The sequence below is a fragment of the Sinocyclocheilus anshuiensis genome, unplaced genomic scaffold (assembly GCF_001515605.1).
Source record: "Sinocyclocheilus anshuiensis isolate Anshui unplaced genomic scaffold, SAMN03320099.WGS_v1.1 scaffold701, whole genome shotgun sequence".
Taxonomy (NCBI): Eukaryota; Metazoa; Chordata; class Actinopteri; order Cypriniformes; family Cyprinidae; genus Sinocyclocheilus; species Sinocyclocheilus anshuiensis.
The window spans coordinates 33,216-47,814 of NW_015539895.1; the positions used below are offsets into that span (position 1 = coordinate 33,216).

At 37.9% G+C, this 14,599-nt stretch overlaps 1 protein-coding gene across 2 annotated transcripts in view; it reads left to right on the forward strand.

Moving 5' to 3' along the window:
- The first annotated feature begins 12,685 nt into the window (after positions 1 to 12,685).
- The window catches only part of LOC107685903 (transmembrane channel-like protein 5), an 11,741-nt gene continuing 9,827 nt past the window's right edge, over positions 12,686 to 14,599 (forward strand). The window contains exons 1-2 of one of the 2 annotated variants that reach the window (XM_016482635.1): positions 12,686 to 12,879; positions 14,240 to 14,355. In XM_016482635.1, coding sequence (XP_016338121.1) covers positions 14,265 to 14,355 — 91 coding nt within the window. In that variant the 5' untranslated portion in view covers positions 12,686 to 12,879; positions 14,240 to 14,264. Of the gene's footprint in view, positions 12,880 to 14,128; positions 14,155 to 14,239; positions 14,356 to 14,599 lie in introns of those variants that run through there. The other variant, XM_016482636.1, reaches the window with a different exon arrangement.

The window sequence follows — 14,599 nt, forward strand, 5'->3', positions numbered from 1 at the left end:
TCATCTTTATTATACTTCTCTGACTGGACTAGCAAGGAGCAGTTAGAGTCCATGAGAAAGTAAGTTCAAGTACATGTCTGCACTGAGCATGATTATACTATGTAATATAATGTTTTCTGCAATAATTGGGGGGAATCTTAACTGAGGAGACAAACTGACCAACAGGAAGCTATGGATCTATTGAATGTGTATTTTTCAAGCATTTTATTGTGGCATTCACTGTTATTTTTCTGCACAGTGATAACTAGTGAAAAGTGTTTCCTACTAATTTACTTAAAAGTATAGTTAACCCAGAATTCTGTCATCATTTACATTATTACATCAATTCCCCCTCATTTTTTTTTTTCAAACCCCTGACTTTTGTTTTTCTGCAGAACTCAAAAGAAGATACTTTGAAGAATGCTGGTAATCAAAACCAACAGGTTTGTCACGTGTAGACGACATAAAGGGAGTAAATTATTTTCATTTTTGGGTAAACTATCTCTTTAATTAGGATGATACACACTTTAAATTTTAATCATACTGGACACAGCCACTTAATGTGCTAGAATTAAATGGGTAAATAATAATAAGTAAAACAAACAACATGTGCTTTGATACAATATATATATATATTTACTTTCATTCAGTTTGGTGCATTCAATTAGACCTTTAGTAATAGATACTTGTGCATTATTTGCTCTTTACAGGTGCAGAAATGAAAGCTCCCAAGCAAAGAACTCACCAGATTAAGATGTGGAAAGACATGTTACACAACGACCACAATTCCCGATAAGAGATTTGGAAAATGAGCAACAACCAAGGAACAGTAGTCACTGATTCACTCAAAAAATTAAATATTAATGAACAGTACAGTAGATATAGAAATGCAGCTGTGCTAAGTCTGGCGTGCTGCGCAACGGGCCGAGTCTGGCTTGGATGCCGCAGTTTCGGCAAGTTACGGCTGTCGCATCTGGTCCGGTTGATTCGGCCCAGAATCTGAAAGTGAGTACGCAAGCATCCAGGCCGGGTGCTGCAGATGGATCCGGGCCGATGGACAAGTCTCTAGCAGGTGAAAATTTAACTGAAAATGGCCCGAGTGTACGGAGAGGGATTGTGTATGAGGTAGATGTAAACAGCCTATCAGCAAACGTCAAGTTGGTAAGTTTTCACTAGACTTTAGTGGAGTCAGCAGTTCGCTTGACAGTAAATAAGGATCTAATCCTAAAGTATCAATTTTTTTTAAATACCATTGTTTTCCGTTGTTGGTGAAGTGTTATTTTGGTTTCCGATTACCAAGGAGAGGCTACGCAAGGTCCTAAAGATGGCGGCCGCAACAAAAAAGTCATGTGACTGAAACCCATGAATACTAAGTCAAGAGTAAACCTAAAGTAAATTATCAAGTACACCCTACAGTTCTTTTTTAGTTACTAGAACTCTTGTGTAAGTGAACTATACTAACTAAGCATTTGTCAGTACAACACACTATTCATATTTCACTTTACTTAGTTTATTAAGGCAATCGGTTTGCATGCTTTTTTTAAGTAAGCCTGACTAATTAGATTTTACACTGTAGGAATTACACAGTAAAGATGAAATAACACTAATATAAGAAAAACAGAAAAATAAATAATGCACTATACTGCATATAGAAATAGAAATATAGAGAAAAACATATAATTGTTTAAAGAAATACAGATATGTTATTTACAAGTGTACCGTTTATGTAGTTTACAATATACAGTTTCACAAATAATATTACAAAATACAAAAATATTAAGCAGCACAACTGTTTTTAACATTAATAATAAGAAGAAATGTTTCTTAAGCCTCAAATCAGTATATTAGAATGAAGACTGGAGTAATGATGCTGAAAATTCAGCTGTGCCATCATAGGAATAAATTACTTTATAAAATATATTCAGATAGAAAACTGTTAATTGTAAATTGTACCAATATTACTTTTTTTTTTTTTACTGTATTTCCGATCAAATAAATGCAGCTTTGGTGAGTATGAGAGACTTCTAACTAAACAGAGACCTGATTCAAGGCAAGCAGAATTGTTCACGATGCCAGTAAGAAAAACTTCAACATAATCTAGTAATCGACAGAGTTTAAAACTTCAAAAATCTGTGCCATTAAACCAAATGTGTTGTTATTAAGGTAAGTTGCTCAAAACATATTGACTTTTGCTAACTTCCTTGGCAAGATTCTCTTTAAACTGTTGCTCCATGACACCATCAAGAGCACTAAGAATGCAACCTGTACTTGCACTGCAAGTTATGAATTATGAATTACGATCTGACATATTTCGGAATTCAATGCCGCACGAAATTGAGCTTACGTAGCTAGAAGCATCTGCAGTCTAAGGCCCAATCCCAATTCTACCCCTTAGCCCTTCCCCTGTCCCCTACCCCTCCGTTTCGCGCGTTCACGTGAAGGGGTAGGGGTGTCTCAATTCTCTTTTGGTTGGAGGGGTAGGGGTAGGGGTAGGGGAAGGGCCAGACAGCCCTTCAAACAAAGATTTTTCGGGACCACACTTCACTGTTATTAATAAAAGTCATGGGGCAGCGTTGACAAGCTTCTTTTCTCCTGGATGTGTGTATTGTAGGAGCTAGACGACATATGATGACGTGTGACGTCATAGTAGTGGTGTCCCAATTCTTAGGGGAATATTTTCACCCCTACCCCTTGACACTCTGTTTCAAGGGACAAGGGGAAGGGGTAGGCGGAGGGGAAGGGGTATAAAATAGAATTGGGATTGGGCCTTAGTATGCAAACTTAGCCCTTTGAGCTATATCTGAACTTTGTAAGAAGCATTTGGCAGATGAACTAAAATATGAGCATTCTAAACATTTCTAACTTTCAAATGGCACTGATACTGAGAAAATCTGCAATTCGCTAATCAATTCATTAATTATTTACGATTTGAGTACAAGCAGAAACGACACATCATTGCATTACTAAAATGATTTTCAATGGAAATTTATAAGTATTGATTAGTTCTCTAGGGCAGCACTAGACTGCATGATCAATTAAAAGAGATGCTTTATTTACGACTCCAAGACTTAAACATTTATATTCCCCCCAAAATTGTGAAGCTGCTTTGATTGACAGACAGGACCCCTTTTTAATGAAAACTCCCATCTCTTTGCAGACTGCCAGACACAGGAAGAACACAAGGCCAGGTGAGCAGTGTTGAGTGTGTGTGTTTGGAGGGGGTGCAGAGGGCTGCATTAACTACTGATGAAACTGATTAATGGCTGACACTTTCTCAATGCTGAGACACTGCAGATAAGATGCGGTAAGAAGATAAATGTGGCACTGGCAAGCCAGCACATCAGGCCTTATTGAACAGCTGTCAGATAGCCCTGACAGGAAGTCCTGCGGTGCCACCTGTGCAGCCCCCTGCTCACTGTGAACACATGCATACAGTAAATATATATGAAAATGAACAGAAATAGACATATGACATTCAGACGAATGGAAACATAGATTAACCCATGCATTCATGCATGTACTGTACACACACACACATATTGCATAATTTAAGCTGTGTACAGCAGTGTTTAGTACAAGTGGTCTGTGACTTGTGGAAGCCCATTTAGGAGGAGCGTTTGTAATCTCAGCAGCCCAATTTTCCAGTGTTTGAAGAACAACAGTCTTTACGATTATGATTGCATGCACAGAGCATGGCAAGACTTCATTAATGAAGAACAACAGTGGGCAAAAAATGAAAGTGAATAATAGGGACTGTCGAACACTAAGATGGATTGTGTCCAAGCAACACAGAATTACTGCAGCAAAGTGACAACAAACCCCAATATTCACCTGGCAGACCCTGCTTCCACAAAATCTGACCAGAGAGAACTTCATAAAGCCAACATCCATGAAAGAGCTGCAACTGCTAAAACTTTAATCACAGACACCTTAAGCAACCTTTGGTTTTGGAAAGGCACTTAAAAAATACAAATTTGGTGCCATGATCATAAAACCTGGACAGTTGAAGCACCGAGATGAACTTCAACATCTGCCCTGGCCAGACAAATCAACTGACTTCAATATTACCAAACCACTGTGAGCAGTTTTGGAGAGACATTTCCTCTTACAGTGTAAACGATTCTAGGTTTTACCATCCTTGTGGGGACGTTTGTTCCCAAAAATGAAGGCAAAATCTGCCCCACACACACATATTCACAGGAAATGAGATTTTTGTGTACCTGTAAATAAATAACTATTAATAGCGGAAAATTCAATTTGAGTTTCTTACAATTTAACTGTGTGTATTTATATAAACTCAAAGGGATGATGTTTACGTTCCCATTAGCTAAAAGGAAAACCTTCCATTACCCGTCTGATGTGGATAAATCAGCAGCCATTATGCTCATTGAGGCAAACATTTCCCACAAATGGGAAATGGAGACAGATTGAGCATGTGAGTATTGACAAATTTCCCCATTTTTGCAGCTCATATTAACTCAGTGCTGCTGGGGATCAGTTTGGCTTAATTTAATGCATGCACGATGTGGCGTGTTGCGAAGCTCTGAACAAAAAATATTCACATAATGGTGAACAATGGGAGCTGCACCCACATTAGCAACAGCTAGTATAAAGTTTATCATCCATTACAGCCTGCATGCTCACTCACAAATACAAGAGCACAGCAGGAGCTTTAGTTTTAAAGCAGCAGTTGTTTCCTGTAAGAGGACAGAAATAAGATATCAAACGTTCCCAGAGGAAACCAAAACACACGATTATAAAGGAAATTTAAGGAAAGATAAGCCTAAAGGTCAGGTCAATGCAGGCTTCCACTGCTAATCGTTACTTTTTATCTGATTGGCTGAGAGGAACACAGAATGTGCTTTTTTATTAGAGGACATGCAATGAAAACAGCATTATACATAAATACATCAACTATCTGCCTACCTGTATACCTATTAATCAAGTCATCAGCTTATGTATCCATCTATCCTTCCATCAGTCTATCCATCTATCAGTCTTTATCTATTCATTAGGGATGTATTCAACCATCAACCTATCTACCATCTATCTCCTATCTGTCTATCCATCTATCTATCGGTCTACCCATCCATTTGACTATTCACCCATCTTTCAGTATACCTATCTATTCATCCATCATCTATCCATCATCCATTCATCTACAGTATCTATACATCAGTCTGTCTAAGTGTATATCTGTCGACATATTCATCTATTCATTCATCTATCTGTCTATAATAAAGAAACATCCCAAACATATCACTGGCTGACACTTCTAACAGGCGATATTCATGTAAATAAAAGCCATCAACGTTTTACTACAAAAGCCAGGAGCCCCTCCTATCACCAACCTTAGGAACCTGCATGTTATCTGTCAAAAGGCATGATATTAGCTGGAGAAAAGGCAAGAGGGTCTTTATATATTATAGCCTACACACATAAGCAAGGTTTGTCTTGGTGCCTCAAGACATAAAACAGACAGAATCAGATATGCATATCTCCATAATTAGGTGAATGAATAATGCATGACTCAACCAATATCACACACTGCTGACCAAGAGTTATAACGTGCAAAAGTGCAGTGTGTATCTACGTGTCAAGAGAGTGACTTCTGCTTTATTTAATCTTCAAATTTTGCAAATGATGTGCAAATTTGATTCAGCCATGTGCCAAGAAGGTTATCGTTAATAGGGATCTGGATTGGAAAAGAAATTATATTAATGGCCTGGAAGAATCTGAATATCCCCCCAAACAAATAGCCTACATTTTCCCAGCAATGCTCAGAGGTGCCTTTATTGTACGAGCAGGGCAAAAGAGGCAGCCAAGTTTAAGCCTCAATTAAGTGAAACGTCTCTGGCTCCTCGTCACCCCTTCCCAGGAGGAGCCCCTTCCGTGTCCACGCTGCCGAGAAGATCAATTCTGCCTGCTAAATGAGCTTGCAATCCCATGGAACATCAACACCACATCTATTTGTTTCTGGAGAAGAATATAAATACAAATTAGCCATAAAATTGCCAGCACAGTTTAGGTTATGCCATCGCGAGGCACCATCTGCATGGTATCAATTAGCTGGATTCAATTAAAGCACATTCTACCCATTAGAAAATGCTGAAGTCAACGCAACACAAGAACAAGACCTGTTTTGTTTTTCACTGTTGTGAGATCACAGACTTCATTGTCACCAATCCTATCCTCAACAGGCTTTTACTTTAACAACCCAACTGCACTCAAGATCATGAAATGAGACACTGATCTAATCAAGCGGCCCTAACTATCCCTCCATCTGCTACTTTGTACTCAACCCACTCACTGTGAGCATTACATGCCCTGCGCAGATGATAATGAGGTGACTGCTTGAAAAAACATGCATCCTTCCACGGTATCTGAGCAATTCTCACCAATGGCACGAAACTGCGGGGCAAGGTTTTGCTTTCTGCAGGCAACAGTGCTTGTTATGAGAATTAATCACAGTAATGATGGCATAATGGATGAACATTAATTAACTTGCATATGCATAATGCTCGTATTTGTGTTAGCGGAGGGGAAATATTTCCTGACGTGTATGACAAATGGGGCATCGGCAGCATAAAACCATGACTGTACCAGCGGGGACGGTTTTTCAAAGGTGCTCTGCTTCAACGGATGAAGAAAAAGATAAATATGATGAAGCCGGAACGTGATTGGCCTGTGGACTCTCCACTCGAGAGAGGTGCTCTCCTCCACTCCAGGAGAGCAACCCCAGGCTTTGCCTGTGGTCACGTGCGCATGGCGGGACAGATATTAAGCCAGCGGTTGAGTGGTTGAGCGCTCTCGCTCACATGATGAATGTTTGTTTTGAAGCCCTGTAGAGTCAGGTACCACCTGGTCAGAATTAAATTAACCATATCTAGGTTGAACTCCCACCATATAATAATACAGGAGGCTGTTTACAATCTATTTGACATTTATGCACTTATTCACACAGTGTGCATGAATCTGAACACATGGTGTATTAGCGGTCCTGGAAAAAGCCTGAATTTTAAAATTGCGGAGAAGGTGCCACATATATTTTGTAAGATTTCACTCAGCGGCCTGGGCAGGCAAACAAACACTTTTGGGGCTTGTGTGACAGGCGGGTCTTAAAGCAAAACCGACTGTTGTACTGCTGGCAGAAATATTATCATAACGACCCATCCTGCCATATTACTGAGATTTGAAAGCGGAAGACTTGGCTGCCGTAAACTGTGCGACTTTCCAGGCTTCTTATTAGCAGCCATTAGTTCTTCTTTTAGAGTGAAAAACCAGGCAAATATAAATGTGCAAAGATGGGACGAGGGAATTCAGGGTACACTGAACACTGATGCATTTTAAATACCGAGGCACATTCCTTATACTGTAACCTTATTAATTCACCTCATTACGAGCTTTGATATTATTTTGGAGCTCATTCATGACTAATGCCCCATGGCGGCAGTTAGCTGATGGACTGTTGGGGGTCTCGTATCAGTGGAGCATTACCGAGCGCAGAGGACATCTTCCGTACGGCCCCTTGAACATGGACTTATTACTCATCTCCCAAACCCAAAGTGACAGATGCTCCAATGTTCAATTTATTATTGAAGGCACCCAATAAATATTTGCCTGACCTGACACAGTGAGTAATGACAGAGCACCCAGCCTGACAAATTATGCTGCCCAAGAATTTCAAATTACACATTTTCGATGCCGTTTCTGGGACAGATGTTGGCTGAGCTAGAAAGACCCCCCCTCCCATGAACCATGTCATTAGCTTGCGAAATCATGGCCACTCCGATTATGCAATGTGGAGGACCAGGGGAGCCAAAGAGGTTCCTCCACTCTGACATAAAACAGACTCATGGCTAAGAAAACCGGCACATCTTGCTGATGCATCTGATGCTTATAAGCTTTCCCTGAAAACACATTTATTGTGACAACGTGCAGCTGGAAGGCAGTCCGAAACTCCCTATGCCGAGACATGGACTTAATGTTCTGCAATGCAGAACAAATGCAAATTCATGTGAACACAGATATACGGACCTCACCTCGCCACATGTTCATACAGAAGGTTTATAATTTGAAACCGTGCATTTCATTCAGTTGGAGGAGCAAATAAAATTATGTCACTGAAATCTTGTCGGCACTGATAAATGTAAAATATTCAACCTTTAAAGGCAGAGATAGGAAATGATTTTTCTTTAAAGCACAGGCAGTGGTTTGTAGCCAGCAGAAGCTATGGGATGTTCTGGCAGACATGCTATCTACTCTTCATTCATGGTGATAGGCTGAGGGGAAATACAAAGCTGTACTGAACTTATTTTGGATTACCTCCTCCTTAACTGATAGTTTCACACATACCTGGGAGTTTTTAAAGGAAAGATTTGGTCGCTCCAGCATCACCACTGCTGTGCTTCCGACTGTGATGAACATAATGCTGCTATCAAGGTCTCAAGGTTGGACTAGTGTTACATGGTCTGGAAGTTAAGAATAATCAAATATCCAGAGGTGACTATGGTACTTTTTTCATGCCAAGGAGGTCTACATTACCTGTAGAAAGTTAACCATTAGCATTTTTATTTCTCCTAATGGCAGCTGCTCAGCTGGAGCACCTGCTATATATGTCGTGTGACTAATCACTCTGGATGAAAATGACATAGGGGAGAGCGGGGCACAAAGTAACACTTTTGGACTTTCTCAGTTTGTGTAAATCCACATGGCTTTTATTTAACAGAAAATAAACATAAAATGTCCAAAAATGGGGAATAAAGTGGCAGTGTTCAGAAAGGAGGTAAGATTAAGGGGTGGAGTCCGGCAGTCTCTGTGTGGTGCTGAAGGAAAAGTGAGTTTATTGCTCTTAAATATTTGATAATTTAACCTGTTCATGGTGTGGTAACCTAAGTTACAAAAACACATGTCATTCAGTGAAATGCCAAAAACACTTATATTGTTAGATTTTTTTTTTTTTTTTAAATAAGTAGATGTTGTGAATAATTGTGATTAACTTTACTGGTAAAGCTCACTGTTTGATACAGGTGGCCAGTTGATTGCCTGCAATATAAGCTGAAGTAGAAGTTTCATCATTCAGGGTAATGTTTTTTGTCATTTGGTGTAATGCAAATTCTCTATTACACCACAGTGTCACCCATTACACTGAATGACTGTATAAATAACAATTTTAGCATCTTATTTATATTACAGATAAATGAGGAATATTTAGCACTGACAAATATGTGTTCAACTGAATAAATATTGTTATTTTAATGCATTTTTGTATTGTTTAGTTTGTGGTATTGGTTAATTTTAGATGCCCACAAACAGAAAGAGCTGCTAGGCACTGTAAAAAGCCAAAAAGCTAATAAAGTAAATGCAGACCCAGTAGCTTGGTGGTCACTCTTAAAGCCTGTTCACACCAATAACAATAAAGTATTATATAGTCATTATTTTTTGCTTATAAAAACCTAAAATTAAACAGGATACATTCTAATGTATGGGGGGAGGGGGAACAAAATTTAAAGCTGTATTACACACAAAATTATGTCATATCCGCATTATGTGCATGAAGCTTTAAAGAGACAGCACCGCTTTTAAAGTGAAATGTGCTGCAGGCTGTCATTGATGTAAATCAAAGAACAAAAGAAAAAGAGAAATCACTCACTGCTCTGCTCACTGATGAACTTTTTCACTCTTAAAGCCTGTTCACACCAATAACAATAAAGATGACTGTATTGATATTGCTGAACAGAGTCCCCCCTCACTACAGTATGTCACAAGATCAGTAGAGGCCATTGAGGGGATTCTCCACCCAAAATATTCATCCTGATAATGTCATTTATTGTATGTTGGCAAACAGAAAGTATTCATAAATATACCTGCAAACAGCAATTTTTTGGGGCTGCGCAAGTCAGAAACAAAGTGGCACGCTAGCTAGCATGGCAGAGAACATCAGAACAGTAGAATAAAATGCTTATTACTTTTCAACATCTGCTTCTGCCGTCATTTACTCAGGAGTATTATTAAAACTAATTAAATGATAAAAAAAATAAAAGATAAAAAAACTTCTTGCTGACAAATGGGTAAAACTTAGTGGTTTGAAGGACATTAGCAAAGTATAAAGATTTAAAATTTAAATTGAATTGGTATTTGAGGGCTATATTTATATTTAAATATAGTCTTTTAATTTGTCATCAAATGATTCTTGTTTAAAATATGCTTAAGATTTAATGGTATATAAATATTGTTACACTGAATGACATTTTAGTGGGTGTCTTCTGTAAATCACAAAAGAAAAAGAGAAATCACTCACTGCTCTGCTCACTGATGAACTTTTGTAGCTTGAATAAAGATTAATCTATATTCAATTTATAGTTTACTCAATTTAGGTGAAGATTGTTTTAAGTTCACTTCAATTAAAAGTTGTTATATATCTTCAAAGCCCATTAAATGTTAAAAATAATGGCTTTCAATTATACTGTAAAGTTGAATGGCTATAATTAATGGCTAAAATTGAGGGGAAAATGCATTTAATAGAGACATCAGTAGCAGTATTGGTATCAATTATACTGACTTTCATTAATAATAGGCTACTTAGTAAAAAGATGCCATTAAACACATACATTAAAAACATAAAATATGGAGATTCAATGTGAAATCATGGCAACATAAATATATTAATATGTGATTAATTGTAATTAATTACAGAAAGATAAGCTTATTAGCAGTTAATACATTTTTTAATTGATTGACAGCATTAATATATATTTATGTAAAATAATATAAAAAGTTTAATAAAAATAAATTAATAATATAATATAATATATAATTTATTTTTCGCTCTTGGCAAGTATTGACCTATGTATCAATATTAATTTACTATTATTCATATACTATTATAGTATTTATAAAAATTGCATTATATTTTGTATTAAGTTTCAGTAATTTTGTTATCTGCTTTTGTCATTTTTATCAGTTGTGTTTAAATATTTCTTTTTAGCTTTAAGTTGTTTTAATTTCCGTTATAGACAATATTTATAATTTTTCATCTAATATTTATTTTTTACTTCAATTTCTGAATTTACTTTTAGTTTTATTTAACAAAAACAACACTGCTATGTATTGACATACATAATTTTAACCAGGGGTCATTTAAGATTCCCTGTGCCCAATAAGAGCACTGATGCACAATAAACAACAAATCAGAGCAGTGCCGAGGCAAAGGAAGAGGCCACGACATCATTTAATTATGCCAAGATATTCATCCTTGACTCGCATCTCATTGCAGTGACAGAGTATTTTCCCTCGCCTTCATTCTGACTGACACCAACACTATTTGGTTCTGATTTAGAGGTACAACCCTCCTCTCTCGCCGCACCCTCTGCTAGCCAGCACAGAGGCGGTGGATACAATTACCCATTCTGATCGGGTTTCACTGCACTAAAATAATCCTCCCCATTACTGCCATAAATATTTCATGAATCATTTTGACAGAATAAAGGAGTCACTGAGGCCTCATATTAATCCGATGATGTTTTTTTTTTTTATTGGTTTTCATCCTCCAATCCTGTCACCATAACGACCCCCCATTCTTATCAGTTCCTGCCGCTGTCTAACATTGTTTATGTCTTCATCAACAAAATGTGACTGGTTGCTAAGTGGCACATGGCCCGTGGCCTCATCTGCCCCCAGCATCACCCCTGCCCTGAATGGTCAGTGCACTGGCACATTTCAGCCGCCTCCCAGAAGCAAATGACATTTGTCATGGCCGTGACCCCTTGCCGCAACGATCGACTGAAAGCATGTTGAAGGAGCGCAGTAGAGTTGGCTCAAACCCATGCAGCTATTTCTACAAATACATCTGTGTGTGGCAGGATCAACATGATTCAGTCCTATTGACACAAAACTAACTCAAATGACATTTAGCTGAGGGGAATCTCTGGGTCGACAAGATTTGTTGCTTTGCCCCGGCCTTTGCCATGGATCTACCAGCCTGGATATACTATACACCTTGCACATGATGCTGTGTGGCACGTCGAGTGGCACATCCTTCAGGGCATGTTGATTAGTGTGAAAAGCTGTCGTGTGTTGGTGTGAATGGCTTGCCCTTGGAAAGGCACTTTACTCAGGTCAGACACATCACACAGCTGCGGTCCGGATTCTGGCAGGGCCTGGATTTGCCAGGTTCAAACCAGTTAATTGGCCTTTGCTCAAGCCTGCGAATCACATGTCGGACTAATACTGTCAGCTGCACCCATGAAAGAGATACATTTTTTTCATGTTCAAGGAAGAAAAGACATATTATTCTGGCTATCTTCATGAAATCTAGAGTGAACATTTTAATTTTGACCCCATTTTCATTTTCAACAGTATAATTGCTCTCTGCCTGTGTCAAAAACTGCCATTAGGGGTGACCCCATCTAAAAGCATTCATACACTTTGAGTTTTCCACGTTCAGCTCTTGTACATGCCTAGCCTACATTTAAACTTATTAAAGCAATAATAATAAAAAAAGTATTTCACGTTTAGAAAAGTCTGCTTTTATAATTCTTTCGCAGCAGCAGAGGACTGACAAATATCTTTTGAGTGGAAAAAAAGAAAAAAGATGAATATTCCAATACTGCCATCTACTGCCTGATGTGTGCAGTAGCTGCAGGTGCAGATGCGTGATAATTGTAAAATCAACCAGTAGGCTATTTTTGAAGACATCTACGTAGGCTACCAACAGCAAAACATCATTTAGCCTACTATCATAAAATAGGTGACGCTTTTGTGGCGTTTTCCTACGTTTTATCATAGGCCCACTACGTTTATTTCTACCACTTAAAAATAATATGTAATATCATTCAAACAAAGAGGCTTTCAGAATGATTAAGACTGACAACGGTGGCTAATGCAGTAGCAGTAACTGAGGTAAAAACCGTTGAGAGAAATGTAAATGTATCATTATTGTTGTTGTTGTTATGGTGATAGTGTTCGACACTAACTTAATTAAATTAACAAATAATTTAAGTAAACTGGCCTTTTTCCTCAATGTGTTTTACAGAAGCAACAAAAACAACCGAACGCCAAAGATCAATAATAAAAGGGTCAGCTCATCCCCGAGAATATCCGTAAATATAGTTAAAAGTATACTCCTAGACTTCATGACAAAGAAAACCGAAATGATGGGGATTTTGATCCCAGTGACTCGAAAATTTGAAATGCTTCCTCAAAAAAGTGTCTTTCATTGATGCTTTCTGCAGGCCAGTATATGGTACAGGCTTTTTGTGTTTTGTTAGTCATTGCCCTGTTGAAAAAAACAGCATATGCTGGTTAGGTATGTTTTGACACTGGGATGCTGGTTTATGCTGGTCCTTTGCTGGTTTATGCTGGACCAGCTTAAACCACCAAAGGACCAGTTTAAACCAGCAAAGGACCAGCTTAAACCAGCATCCCAGCGTCCAAACATACCTAACCAGCATATGCTGGTTTTTTCAACAGGGTGAATCATTAATGTTAAAATTTAGGCAATAATACCAGGAGAATCCAGAGTTTAAGCATTCATAAGCGTTTTCCACATGAAAACAAGGCAAATATATAATACTTTTGTGTTCCATTTTGGACATCACATGAGTTTTAAAAAAGATAACTTAAAAATTGATTGTTTAACGAGCAAAATACAAATAAGACAAACAAGGCCTAGCCACTCATTTGTTAAATATATGGGCCTAATATATGGGACTTACATTACACTTTGTGCATTTCAACAAAACAACCCAATCAAATTGTAAAATTTCCAAAAAGGAAACAAAAGGTCGACAAATCAACCCTGTAATGGAGGAGCAGAAATAAGAACAGATCATTGGTAAAGCTGTAAGTCCCAATGTGAGAGATTTAACAATCGGGACAAGTTTTTCTTATGTAATTACCCCAACAATTATGACTTCCTGCCAAGGATGATGGAACAACAGTAGTTGTTCAGTATATGTCGTCATTATATTGCTGTTGACGAGTTGGGAGACAGTTAATAAATAACTAATGAATACCTTTTTAAATGTAATACAACACCCGGCTACAGAGTTCCTCCTGCTTTGTATTGGTTGGTGAAACCTGTCACCCGGACAACAGGATACAAAGATAAAATGAGATACAGCTTGTACCTTGTATCCTACAATTAAACCACAACTTCCTTGTTCCTCCAGTGAGGTCAGCAAACGCAGCAGTCTGTTATTCCTGGAATATACATACACACATGTAACATTTAAAAGAAATTTATTTCTTCTCTTTCAAGACAAATCTATGATCAAAACAGCAGGATGAGGAGGATGAGTGTCTTCCCACAGCATGTCACGGCTCTGGGAAACTTGGGACGAACTGTGAACGAAATCCGGCAGGAAGCTGAGAAGGGTAAGTCATGTTTTACAGAATATGCATAGCTTTAGTGCAAGGTGGTGTTTTTAAGGTTTTATGCTTTTGAAAGTCTAAAACATTTAGTCTATAAATGCTCACCAAGGCTGCATTTATTTGTTCAAAAATTAAAACGTTTGAAAAAAAAAGTTAAATTGTAAAATATTATTACTATATATATATACAGTGGGTACGGAAAGTATTCAGACCCCCTTAAATTTTTCACTCTTTGTTATATTGCAGC